The sequence below is a fragment of the Rosa chinensis genome, chromosome 3 (assembly GCF_002994745.2).
Source record: "Rosa chinensis cultivar Old Blush chromosome 3, RchiOBHm-V2, whole genome shotgun sequence".
Taxonomy (NCBI): domain Eukaryota; kingdom Viridiplantae; phylum Streptophyta; class Magnoliopsida; order Rosales; family Rosaceae; genus Rosa; species Rosa chinensis.
In genome coordinates, this window is record NC_037090.1 from 4,944,713 (window position 1) to 4,959,155 (window position 14,443).

At 39.5% G+C, this 14,443-nt stretch overlaps 1 protein-coding gene across 1 annotated transcript; it reads left to right on the plus strand.

Moving 5' to 3' along the window:
• The first annotated feature begins 574 nt into the window (after positions 1-574).
• On the plus strand, positions 575-4,803 carry LOC112193452 (probable linoleate 9S-lipoxygenase 5). The gene is made up of 10 exons (XM_024333599.2): positions 575-703; positions 1,097-1,275; positions 1,678-1,967; positions 2,042-2,282; positions 2,356-2,694; positions 2,800-2,885; positions 2,979-3,086; positions 3,180-3,487; positions 3,572-3,835; positions 3,921-4,803. The coding sequence occupies exons 1-10, from the start codon at positions 651-653 to the stop codon at positions 4,672-4,674; spliced, it is 2,622 nt and encodes an 873-aa protein (XP_024189367.2). The 5' UTR covers positions 575-650; the 3' UTR covers positions 4,675-4,803.
• The last annotated feature ends 9,640 nt before the right edge of the window (positions 4,804-14,443 follow it).

Consider the following 14,443-nt stretch of genomic DNA (forward strand, 5'->3'; position numbering starts at 1 on the left):
TATCCATTCGTGTTATTAGTCTTATTATATGTTTCGATTTGAATGCCTTGGGGCCCTGGGCAAAAAATCTATGGACTGGCAGACTGGCAGTAGAGGATGGAAATTTTATAGCACTGCTGCTACTGATGGTGGACTACCCATTTTCTGCTGATGTGGATCTGGTCAATTATTTGATTGGGCCGTAAGAACCTCCAGCACTAGTCAATACTCGCCAACTTGGTGATACTAACTGGCTCAGGAAGGAAATGGGCAGTCACAAGACCAGATCTAATATCTATCATCTATGGAGGCCCAATACAAAGGAAAGCAGCTCAATAAAAGCAAGATCCTCCACTCACTTTGAAAGTTTCGAGTACGACACTAAATATCTCCTGGTCCTTTTCTCAAGTTGTTGTTGATGGAATGGTCCTCAAACGATGAGTGACATTACTAGGCTCAAGAGTGTGGGCCTGTAACATGACCAAATCCAAAAACTTAGGAGGCCCAAAAAAAAGGAAGTCTTGCTTTTAATCTCTCTAGCTCTGATCTTGCCGACTCTGAAACCATGGCTGACCCTGCTCACAATTTCTCCTTGACCGACCCCGAAATGAAATCATCTCCGAGCCCCAAAATTTTGACAACGAGGAGAAGCATGCAGACGCAACCAAATTATGTGGCTCACATCATCAAGCTTTCTGTCACTCTCTCCATTTGTTTTCCAAAGGTCCCCTCTATTTCTTATATTGTTTACTCAAATTTAACTCATTCTAGTTGGTTTCGAAAGCTCTACTGCCTCTATTTATTCAAATTTATCCTTTATTTCATTCGGTTACTAGCATAGGTGTCGATCGAGTAGCTGCATGTGAGACATTTTAATGGAATACAGAGCCTGAACGTGTCAAGTTTTAGGGTTTGCAAGTACTCGATCAAGATTCTCATAATGCATACGTGTTCACTCTTTCCCTAACCCTATAAATACGACTATATATGCTTCTTCAACTTCAAACTTAACCTAGCTACAACTCATTCATATGATTCTTTGCTTGCTTGGTTAATTGTTGGAGTTGTACAAGATGTTTAACAATTTCGCAAACATTCCCTCCATCCCCAAGTTCAGTGATTTGAATATCACAGCCGGAGAGAAGAAGAAGAAGATCAAGGGGAGTGTGGTGTTGATGAGAAAAAATGTTCTCGACTTCAATGACTTATCGGCTTCGGCTTTCGATACTGTGAATGAGTTGTTGAGTCAAGGCATTTCCGTGCAGCTAGTTAGTGCTACTAAAACTTATCAGTCTGGTGAGTTTTCTCATCTCTCTAAAATTTTGAATAAAAGCAATTTTAAAGACGTATTCGCTACATTCGTATGCTTTAATGTCAAAATGAAAAGAAAAAAAATAATACTGAAAAGTCGTTTTATCATTGTCATTTCGTCTAGTATGTAGTATGAGTTGGCTATTCTTAAATTTGACTCACCGATCAATAGTTGGTGCGTAAAACCAAAGTATTGTGTTATATTGTTGTAGTAATACTGCAATAATCTATATAGTGAAGTGAGCTTGTGACTTGGTCTACATGGAATTTGTTTTCCTTTCAAAAAAATCATCTTATTGGGAATTTTTTTCTAAATGTTGGTTTATGAATTATATATAATGTGAGTGAAGTTAAATTTTACTTTGGGTCTATGGGGGTCTTTTGTAGCAAATGGCTTGAAAGGGAAAATTGGAAAGCCTGCATATTTGGAGAACTGGATGTTTTCACTCATTCCCCTAGCAGCAGGAGACTCTGCATTCGGGGTTAGCTTCGATTGGGATGACCAAATTGGAGTTCCTGGAGCTGTAGTAATCAAAAACAATCACACAAGTCAGTTCTTCCTCAAGAGCATCGTACTCGAAGATGTTCCGGGTGTGGGTCGGATGAACTTTGTTTGCAACTCATGGGTCTACCCTGCAAAAAATTACAAGAAAGACCGCGTTTTCTTCCTCAACAAGGTATTGAATGGTCGATTCACAGTATTGAGTAGTTTCTATTTTGGGATTCCTAAGCTACATTTTAACGTGTGCAGTCATATCTCCCAAGTGACACACCAGTGCCACTACAAAAGTATAGAGAAGAGGAACTGGTAGACTTAAGAGGAGATGGAACAGGAGAGCTCAAGGAATGGGACAGGGTTTATGACTATGCTTACTACAATGATCTCGGGGATCCAGATAGCGGCAAAGATTATGTCCGGCCAGTTCTTGGAGGGTCTAGCAAGTACCCTTACCCTCGCAGAGGAAGAACTGGGCGACCACCAACAAGGACAGGTTGGCTATTTGAATTGTGCAAATTTTATGCATGAGAAAATTTGATTTTGTGACATGTATATTCCATGTACAGATCCCAACACCGAGAGTAGGCTGATGATGATTATGACCTTAGACATGTACGCTCCAAGAGATGAAAAGTTTGGACACTTAAAGATGTCCGACTTCTTGGCTTATGCACTCAAATCCCTAGCTCAAGTCATTAGACCCCAGCTAGAAGCTTTCTTTGATGCAACGCCCAATGAGTTTGACAGCTTTGATGATGTACTCAATCTTTATGAAGGTGGATTTCCAATGCCTACAGCCTTATTAAAGAACATGAGGGAGGCTGTCCCTTTGCCAATGCTCAAGGAAATGTTCCGAACTGATGGTGAACAATTCCTCAGGTTCCCAATACCTCGAGTGATAAAAGGTACCTGCCGGTATATAATATGGTAGTGGTAACGTACCTCTAATTAGGTACAGCTAGACACTATGTGAACTTAAGGGCTTAAATATTACTCTCATATATTTGTAGAGGATAGGTCTGCTTGGAGGACGGATGCAGAATTTGGCAGAGAAATGGTGGCCGGAGTGAACCCTCTAATCATTCGTCGTCTCGAAGTAAATAATTGTCGCATCACTAGTTCGTTTAATTTTGAAGCTCTAATTCCTGGACAGAGAGGAAGGACCATTGAGTGTTTAATTTAACTGCAGGAATTTCCTCCAAAGAGCAAGCTAGATCCAAAAGTTTATGGTGATCAAACCAGTAGATTAACAGAAGAACACATAAAGAGCAACCTAGATGGACCAAGTGTGGAGGAGGTAACACATCTGAAAGTCATTTCTCTTTCCACTTAGTTGATTGATGTGGATGTTATACAAATTGACAATAGAGACAATGAATCTGATTGATAGGCAATCAAGAACAACAAGTTATTCATACTCGACCATCATGATTCATTGATGCCATATGTGAGGCTGATAAACAAGGATACTAAGCACAAGATCTATGCTAGCAGGACTCTCCTTCTCTTGAGAAGTGATGGAACGTTGAAGCCACTGGCGATTGAGTTGAGCTTGCCTCATCCTGATAAAGATGAACTGGGCTGCACTAGCAAAGTATACACACCAGCTGAACAAGGTGTAGAAAGCTTCATATGGCAACTAGCTAAAGCTTATGTGGCTGTAAATGACTCCGGATATCATCAACTTATTAGTCACTGGTATCATTTCTCTCTGTCCAATAATTTAAACTTCTAAATTAAACAAAGTTCACATTCATCGTATCCCTCATCTTTTGGTTGCAGGTTGAAAACTCACGCAGTGATCGAGCCATTTATAATTGCTACCAACAGGCAGCTGAGTGTGCTTCACCCAATTTACAAACTTTTACATCCTCATTTCCGTGACACCATGAATATTAATGCACAAGCCAGGCAACTCCTCATCAATGCTGGTGGGATTTTGGAGATGACATGTTTTCCATCCCAGTATGCATTGGAGATGTCATCGGCGGTTTACAAGGATTGGGTTTTCCCTGAGCAAGCTCTCCCTGCAGATCTCCTCAAGAGGTAACAAAATGCTGCAAAACTGCTACAGACACATTAAGCCGATCTTTTGCATTTCAATGACATTATATCTATTGATTATATACAGAGGAGTGGCGGTCAAGGATGAAAGTTGTCCACACGGTCTTCGCTTACTGATAGAGGACTACCCATTTGCTGTTGATGGGCTTCAGATTTGGTCCGCAATAAAAACTTGGGTGGAAGAGTATTGCAATTTCTACTGCAAGAGTGATGACATGGTCCAAAAAGACCCTGAACTCCAGTTCTGGTGGAAGGAACTTGTAGAGAAGGGTCACGGTGACTTAAAAGACAAGCTGTGGTGGCCTAAAATGCAGACTCGCAAAGACCTAGTCGAAACATGCACTATCATCATATGGATTGCTTCAGCTCTCCATGCAGCTGTCAACTTTGGACAGTACCCTTTCGCAGGGTACCTTCCAAACCGCCCCACTGTTAGCCGAAGATTCATGCCCGAAGAAGGAACTCCTGAATATGAGGAGCTCAAGCAGAACCCTGATAAGGCTTTCTTGAAAACAATTACTGCTCAGCTTCAGACCCTGCTCGGCGTTTCCCTCATCGAAATTCTGTCCAGGCATGCTAGTGATGAGGTGTATCTGGGGCAGAGGGACAGTCTCGAGTGGACAACTGACAAGGAGGTGTTAGAAGCATTTGGGAGATTTGGGAAGAAACTGGCTGAAATAGAGAATGGAATTGAAATTAGGAACCAGAATAACAATCTGAAGAACCGAGTTGGACCGGTGAAGATGCCCTACACTTTGCTCTACCCTACTAGTGAAGAAGGACTTACTGGCAAGGGAATTCCAAACAGTATCTCGATCTGAAGCTTCTTCAACTGCATGTGTTGTTTGCTACGCTTGGTTTTCCTAGTGTGTTTGGGAGGTCTATAAATAAAAAAACCCCAAATGTTAAAATGTGTTCGCTATAAATAGATTATAATCATGTTTTTTTTTTCTTTGTTTTGAAATGTTGTAATCATCTGTTTGCTAGACTACGTTTTGAACCGTATTAAATGTTGTGAATCTGTTTGCTAGAATTTCTTTCAAGTCCAACTGCATCAGCCCAATTTCTCCATTGTCTTTATCATAGACTCTGTAGTTTGTAACTTCATACAATGCAACACAGTCCCAGTTCTCTCAAAATCATACTCAATAAAGCATTCTAGTCCACTTACTGCATTAGCAATTAAAAAGCTACAAAATATGATCTAGTTTCTCGGAATCAATTTGTATCTCTTTTTTCTAGGAGAAATATAATCAAGCAACATTGATTCTTTCCAAAAAAAAAAAGATCAAACAATTCTCAATCAACTTTCAAGATATTATATAATGGAGCTAGAACGCACACGCAATCCACAGCAATCACCAAACGCCACCACAGGTCGCCATCATCGGCCAATACTCCAATTCTTTCTACAAACAAAAAGTACTTTGTATGATTCATTCAAATATATATACAGGAACCAAAAGAAAATAATGGTGCAAAAACTATATAACTAATTTAAAATAACTGCAAGTCATAGAATCAAAGAACGAAACGCCTCCTACATGGAGATCTACCCACCAAGTTGCTCACTTGTTAGCTCAAGAAGCTTTATTATGTAGTGTTGATTTTATTCACTTGTTGGAACCCCCTTCGTTTATGGAGGAGGCGTTAAACTTTGACTGTAGAGTTTCATAACCTATGAAATCAATTTTTACCCCAAAAAAAAAAAAACGAAAACCGATGGATCAGCCATGCTTGGAGATCTTGTAACACGTCAAACAAGTTATCAAGGTTGCAAGTGCTTGGCCACTTTCAACCTCCTTCAACCTCGTTTCCGACTAACAATTTGTATTGTACAAAATACAAATTTACATGGATATTTTATTAAAATATAGTAGAAGAAATATTCCATCAATCCATTGGGTACCCCATGCTATCCCAGAAAATGATTGTAAAGTGACAATTCCCTGATCCTATGTTGACAGTAACACAAAATAATAACAATATACCGCATTGTATACTGTACAAAATATGTAGGTGTGTATTAATCGTTGTACAAATATTTATAAATCATTAAATTTGAAGAAGAATTATTTTGACGTCTCATTAAGATTTTTGATATATAAAAATAAGATAGTTCTCTATGATCGAATAAAGTACGGCAAACACAAACATAAACACAAACATTAGGGTTCAAACTAGGGGTGGGCATTTTAATTAGCCCGAAAGCCCGAAAACCCGGATCGAATCGATCCGGACAGTCAGGTCCGGGCCGGGCTTTGAAGAAAAAAAAACTCAAAAAAAATAAAGCCCGGACCGTTTGTGTTTAAACGGGCCGGTCCCAGGCCTTGTTATTCATATGGCTGAAAGCCCGAAGTCATGTAGGGTTACATATGTAGGTATACTGCCTTGACTAAGAGACTTGAAACTCATAGGCTCATAGCCTCCTTCTGAAAATTGACCCGAGCCTTTCCCAAATCGCCAAACGCAATGACAGCCTTCTTCAGTTGAATCAGTTCTTCACTTCTTCGATTCCCTTGGCAACAACAACCTTTTACGTCTTCACTTATCTAGTTTCCCTTAGCAGCTCGAAGCCTCGAAGCCAACCCAGGAGCTTTCCCGATTTCGAATTCGAAATTTCCAGAAATTCCCTAGCCCTCAATCCCTTCTGCCCTTCTTCGATCAGCTCGAACCCAGCAATCGTAGCAGCTAGAACCCAGCAATCAATTTGAACCCAGCATTCCCGATTTCGAACCCAGCAATCGAAACCCAGAAACCCATAGCATCTACAGCCTTCGAGTTCTTCAATTCCTGGCCTTCTTGGATTACTAACTCGATTCCGTAGCCCTGAGATTAGGGTGGAGGTCATAACTCGTTGAGCAAGGTATCCATTCAGTTATTGAAGTTTTCTTATAGTTAATTTCTTTGTATTCTGCTACATGGAAAATTTGAGTTGGCAAATATTGGTTTTGTCATTCTATAAATGGTAATTGTATTTTGCAAATTTTAAATAGAGTTGTCATGGTTTCCGTGTGCTCATTGATATGAAGCAGTAAATGGTTTGGAACGAGTTGGCTTGGAACCAGTTGCAGGTGCAGTAGAACCAATAAATGGTTATTGAGTTTTCAGTCATGGTTTGGAACCAGTAAATGCATGGTTCACTATCTCAAAATTCCATGACTAGTTTATTTATTTTTTGGTTGAACGTAGTTACTTGTCACATAGTAATTTTTTTCAGTCATGGGGTTATCTAATTCCAATTGTTAGTTTACTTGTTTGGAACATTATCTGCCTATTTGGTTTGGAATTTTATTTGGTCTGGAACTTTGATCTGTCTGAAATTTCAATTCTTCAGTTGGTTATATAACTTATATTTAAAATTTTAAACTGTGAAACTTTATTTGTTTGTACTTTGTAACTTTGAAGAAGTTATGAAGTTTTGATGTTATTCTGTATGATTTGTAGCTTTGTTTCTGATTTGTATGATTTTATATTGTTCTTCCAAACCAGAAAATCAGAAACATGATGAAAGTCATGAAACTGTGGAGAAAATGAAGGCAAGAAAAATAGTACTTTTGGGCCCAAAAACCCGACAGGACCGGTCCAGACCCGTATAGTCTGGTCCTTCATGGTCTCTATAATTGAAAAACATTATTTGAGCCGGACCCGAAAAAAAAAGAACTTGGCATCGGGCCTAGCAAATTGACATGCGGCTGTGCCCAGGACTAGTTCAAACTTCAAAATTCCAAAGTTTGGTGATTAACAATCTTATTGGTACTTTGCATAGTGCACCAATATTTTTTGTCCTGCATGAATTCATAATTGTGGAAGCCAATTCGATCGAATTTCTACTGCTGTTAATGTAATTGCCAACCGAAATTGATTCTGCATGTAAAGTACTAGACAAGTAGACAATATGGGTCACACACTCACATGATATATCATTGCACGTTCTAGCAACATTTCAATACCTACCTTTCTCATTTCGACCCATAAGTTCCGTTCCTATCATTGTATTTGTTTGGATGTCACTTTCGATGACTCCAAAGTTATGATCCTCTTGAAGCAGACATGTTTAGTTTATTGAAAAGGAATCACATAATCAATCAAATGAATTTCAAAGAAGGATTTGGTCTTCCACGTTATTACTTTTTTGTGTGCATCAATCACCTGACTAGAGTCTTATCTCATAGTTAAATGCAAAGGCAAAAGACCACTACAAAGCATGAGAAATCTTATATAACTTCAACATTCTCTATTCTCTTTCGGCAAGAAATTAACAACAAATATTTGTAACTCTCATGCTTAAGAGTGCGTATCTAACCCTACATTAGACGTTTGGTATTTTTTTTTTTTTTTTTTTTTTTTTTTAAAGGCTTGGATAGGTGAGGAAAATCCTACCTATCCACTTAAATTAAGAAAAGGAAAACCAAAGTACAAAGGAGGGGGACCAAAACCAAAACCTCCCAGATAAAAGGAAAACAGACAAGATACTAACGAAAACGATAGTTCGGAAGACCTAACAGGTCTCTGTTACAAAGTGCAAGTATAAAGGGTGGAGCAGAGTCCCACCAAAACAAGCTTGTAGAAGCTGTACCAAAATTCGCTAATGCATCAGCAACTTGATTACCTTCTCGAAATATGTGTGATGAGCGGAAGTTCATTTGAGAAATACGATACAAGAAATTGTGCCATTCGATGCGAAGCATCCAAGGAACTAAATGAGGACTGCGAAGAAAATCAAGGATAAGAGAGGAATCCACTTCCAACCAAATATGTTTCCAGTCTCTAACCCAAGCAAGTTCAATGGCCTTGATGACCGCCATCACTTCCGCAGCAACTGAGCTAGGAATTTCAAGATTAGCAGAGAAAGCACCTAGAACATGACCCCTGTAATCTCGAAAAACTGCACCATAACCCCCCACATTAGAACCATGCTTCCAAGCACCATCAGAGTTAATTTTAATCCACCCAGAAGGTGGAGGATGCCAATTGACTTCAATTATCCTAGGAGCATTGCGAGGCTTGCATTGGACACCAAACCTCTTCAATATCCGGAGATCACGTATGGTGTTATGCATGTTGCCGTGAGCAAGTCGACTAGCATACTGAATGTGCCCTGATATCATTCGACAAATCACACCCACATGAAACACCTGGCCATCATATTTTGCTTTGTTTCTAGCATTCCAAATGAACCATAAAACTGTTGTAAAGCAAGCCAACCATAGCTCTTTTAAATGTGGATTAAAGCCAGCAGAGTTGCCCAAATGAAACACGCCTAATATTGAGCCAGGCAAAACACCCAATTCAAACTGGTTAATCATGTGATTCCAGATTCCCTGAGCAAATGGGCAATGAAGAAAAATGTGGTCTACAGAATCCAAATTAAGAGAGCAAAGACCACAACGAGAAGCCAAAGAGACTCCCCTTTTCTGCAAAAACTCATCAGTAAGCACCCTGCCCCTTAACACCTTCCATGTCAACAATGAGATACGAGGCGTAATGTACTTAGACCAAATGCATTTACCCCAGTCTATTGAAGGAAATGGGGAGCGTAAAAAATGAAAAGCTAATTTAGCAGTAAGCTCACCCGAAGAAGATGGTGACCATATCAGTGTATCATCAAGTGTAGGATCAGTAGCAATGGGCACCTTACTAATCAACTCACACAAAGCAGGATAGTGTAATTGAAGTAGGTGTGGTAGCTCCCAGGAACCATGATTAATGAAAGTAGCCACAGACTGATTAAGGCCATCCACCATATCAATAGCCCCAAAGAAGTCAATCAAAGGCTTTCCCATGAAATTATCCTTCCAAAATGACACCTTTAAACCTGATCCAATAAGCCACCGTGCCTTATCAATAATTACAGGCCAATGCTTACGTACCCCAGGCCAAATTGAGGAGGGCGAATATGAAGTACGAAGAGCACCATTCCTCCAAAATCTAGCACGAATGAAAGAGCAACCTGTAGAGCTAGATGAAAATATTTCCCAACCACGTTTTAGAAGAAGAGAACGATTCAGAACTGTAAGTTGCTTTAGGCCCAATCCTCCTTCCTCAACTGGAGTGCAACAAGATTTCCAAGCTACCAGGGGGGCTCCACGTTTATCAATTGAACCCGACCAAAGAAAGTTGCGACACCAAACTTCCACTCGTTGAAGTAAAGAAACTGGCCATTCATACACCTGAAAACTATATATAAACATACTGTAAACCACAGATTTAATCAACTGAACCCGACCAGCCATAGATAAAAAAGAGCCCATCCAACTTGAAAACCTCAACCGCACTTTATCCACGATTGATTGAAAATAAGACACCCTTGGCTTGCCATGAAAAATAGGGACTCCCAAGTAGGTAAACGGGGCTGATCCAAGAGAAATGCCCAAGTTAGTGGCAATAGAGTGTCGTCGATAATGAAGGTGCTTACTGATAAATACTTGTGATTTTGCCCGATTAATAATCTGTCCTGATGCAACACCATAATCATCAAAGAAATGCATAATCCTTGCAAGATTGCGTCTGTCACCTCGGCAAAAAATTATGACATCATCAGCAAACAAAACATGGGAAGGAGCTAGAGTGCCTCTAGGAGAAGAAATTAGATGTAACCGTCCCGAACTGACAAGGTCTGAGATACCTCTGCTAAGAACCTCTTCAGCCAAACAAAAAAGTAAAGGAGATAGCGGGTCGCCTTGCCGCACCCCTCGACCACAAGAAAAGTAGCCCACTGAGCTCCCATTGATTGAAAGAGAAAGCTTAGCTGACCGAAGGAGAGCATGCACCCAATTCAAAAACTTTTGATGAAAACCAAAGGCTCGAAGCACATGAATAAGAAACCCCCAAGAGAGCGTATCAAAAGCCTTTGTGATGTCCACCTTGATTGCTACATTACCTCCATGACACTTAGAATCCAATAGATTAAAGCACTCAGAAGTCAGCAAAATACAGTCTGAAATATGACGGCCAGGAACAAAAGCATGTTGTTGTGGGGAAATAATTCGAGCCGCAATGGAAGCAAGCCTAAGCGCCATAATCTTTGGAATGATCTTGAAAACAAAGTTGGTCAGAGCAATAGGACGGAACTGTGTGATGGAATCTGCATGATCAACTTTAGGAATCAAAACAATCAACCCAGAATTGAAAGTAGATGGCATAATTTCATGGGTAAAAAAATATCGCACAGCATTGACAACATCATCACCAACAATTTCCCAACAAGAGATAAAAAAATGACCAGTGAAACCATCAGGACCCGGAGCACTATCTGCATCCATAGATTTCACGGCAGCCAAAATTTCATCCGCCATTGGAATAAGAGTGAGGGCATCATTTTCTTCAGCAGTAACCGTAAAGGGAATGACCCGATCAACTAAACCATTATCATGATACTCTGCGTGGTTAGCAAAAAGATTTGAGTAGTAGTCAAGTACATGATTATGAATGGAAGATGCATCTTCAAAAACCTGGTCACCCTCACGAAGAAGAGTAATAGAAGATCTCAATCGGCGTGCTCGACACATAGCATGAAAGTAGGTAGTATTACGATCACCATCAGATAACCAACGTAACCGAGACTTCTCGCTCCAAAATAACTCTTGCAACCGAAGAGACTCAATTAAGTTTGCTTGAAGTTCATTCTCTTTAGAAAATTCCTCATCTGACCCACCAGAATGAGCAATGTGCTCTTGCAGGATAGTTAAAGCAGATAGGTCAGCGTCCACACGCCGGTGAATGTCCCCAAAGACCTCCCAATTCCATGCTTTGAGTGCTTTACGTAGAACACGCAGCTTATGTTGCAGAACCGAAGGAGGACAACCATGAGTGGAAACAGAGGACCAACATTGCTTAACAAAATCTTTAAAATCACTGTGCTGCAGCCACATCTTACGAAATCGAAAAATACTTTGGCAAGTCCCAGAAGCTTTTGAAAAAGACATTAACAAAGGATTATGATCAGAGCAAATCCGCGCTAAAGTACAACAATCAAAAGAGTTCCAGACATCAAACCATTCTAAGTTTGCAAGACATCGATCCAACCGAAGTTCAACATTACCCCGTAGACCACGACGCCGAGCCCACGTAAACTCAGCACCTTTAGTATCAACATGAATTAGTTCGCAAATATCAGACATAGCTTGAAATTCCTCGCAGGAGCGACGACAAACAGGAGCACCACCTTTTTTCTCATGAGCTCCTAACACCGCATTAAAATCACCAAACACTAACCATGGCCCTGAAACAAATCTGCCCTTAACTTCAGCGAGATCAGTCCATAGTCTTCGACGCTCAGCCATAGTAGTGCGAGCATAGACTGCCGTTATAATACAATTAACTGAATCATGCATGACCTGTAGAGTGACTTGCTGATCTGTCACAAGGAGAACACGCACCATTGGAACAAGAGAAATCTTACCAAACAACCATAAATTAGGCCTAGAACCTCCGCGATCGTTAGTACCAATTGCTGCCAAACCAAAGCCACGCCAAAATGATGATGGGATAGAGTTCAAAGCAACAAAAGGCTCAGCTATACACAGTATTTCCGGCTTGTGAACCCGAATAAAATCTTTTAAGGCATTCTGCGTAGGGGCATTAGCAATACCCCTGACATTCCAGTATTTTTTTGAGACGTTTGGTATTCTTTTTTGAGAAAAGAGAGTAAATATTGCACCAATTAGATACGTACATCAGTAGCAAGTACATTGGAAAGCCATTGCGGTTCTTTCTCTATCCAAACTTGAAATGTAGGAAACAAATGCGTGTTCCTAGCTAACATGTGCGCTGCCTGATTACATTTCCTAGTGCCATATGTACAAATAACTGAAGAGAAAAGATGAAACATTGTCTTCACCTCCTCAATTAAAACACCTTCAACATAAAGATCAAATTCCTCTTTGTTGATATCAATGACCACAGATAAAGCATCTAATTCTAGTATAATATTGAAGGACCGAACCCAGCTTGAGAAAGAATTTGGAGGCCCACAGTTGCTGCATACAATTCAGCAGCCTTTACACTGAAATGTCCGACCAATCCTTTAGATACAGCTAGCAGTAAATCTCCGTTTTCATCCCTTAAAATTGCACCCAAACCCCTCAAGCTTGTAGCATCAGATAAGGCACCATCCACATTTAACTTTAAGAAAGGAAACTGTGGTTTGACCCAACAACAGCTAAGAGCTCGGACATTCAGACTTCGAGTAGAAACATAATTAGCAGAAAGAAAATCTGAATGGCAAGTAAGAACCTGGGATAGCAGGGCCGGAGCACTCACGTACTTGTGTTGAAATAATTCTTCATTTCTTGCTTGCCATATTCGTTGATATTCAATGCCGCTTCTTTGAAATAAATTATTCATGCTCATACGTCTTTCACATTATCTTTAGAAAACCTTTGTTTTTTTTTTTTGGTGAATCTCGACGAAACGAGGATAATTTATTGAATAAAAAATAAATACAAAGAGGGGGAATTACACCAAACCTCTCGACAACATCAACATAAACGGAAATTGGGAGACCCATTAGGTTTTTTGCCTAATCACACCAGGATAATAGTTAAGGGAAAAAATTTGATCACAGATATAGACGTACATTAGAAGTTTGTTTGCTAATCATTTAGCTTTAGTCATTTATTTGCTATTCATTTATTGACGTGGTTTGCTTAGTGGTTAATCCGATCTTCACTATTATCTCAGGTTTATTCAATCTTTGGTTCTACAACACGCTTCATTGATGATAGCTTCTTAATTCTAACTATTATGATCCTGTCTTTTGAAAATAGGCGTGACCTCACACCTGTTCTTGAGTAAGTTTATTTCGTGAAGAAATCAAGAACAAGAAGTCAAGAACTATTATATAAATGCATGGTTGACCTGTAGTTGATTAGGTTTATAAACCCTAGCTACCTCATGCCTATTAATACATTTCTAAACCCTAGTAGGGCGGCTAAGAAGTTTATCCCTATCTTCATTTTTGTTGTCCTTGCTTGCTTTTGTTTTCTGGTGCACTTTGAATTGAAAAAACCACACTAATCTTCACAGTTTCATACGGTCATATATACCTAAACCATAAAAAACGTACTAGTTTTGAACTCATCTAAGCAAAATCCCAATGCCACAAGCATAATTAATTAATTGAGTACATACTACTGAAAAGTACTTCACGTCTTATCATTATGAAAAACTTACCTCTTCTTAATTCCTTGTGTTAGTATGTTGTTTCTTTTTTCTTGTGTGGATGAAATGTACTTCCTAGCTTATTTAGAACTTTGGTTGCCGACTTTCCTTGCGTTTAGCTGTAGTTTAGGGCATTTTTGCAAACCTCGATCACTTGAAATTGAAATAATCTACTTTTATGAAAGCAGATCTTCACAGATTCAGTGGATTATTAACATAAATAGAAGAACTGTAACCATAGTCTCTTGACATGCTCAAAAGCGTGTGAAATTGAAACGTTAAGTGTGATAAACTCAGATTTTTGTTCATAGTATTATTGACTCTCCGAAAATATGAAGGAAATTTAATATTATTTAATCCTTTCCAATTTTGATTAAACAGTTGTTGGTTTAAAATTCTGATTCAAGTCCTTTGGAAATTGGAACC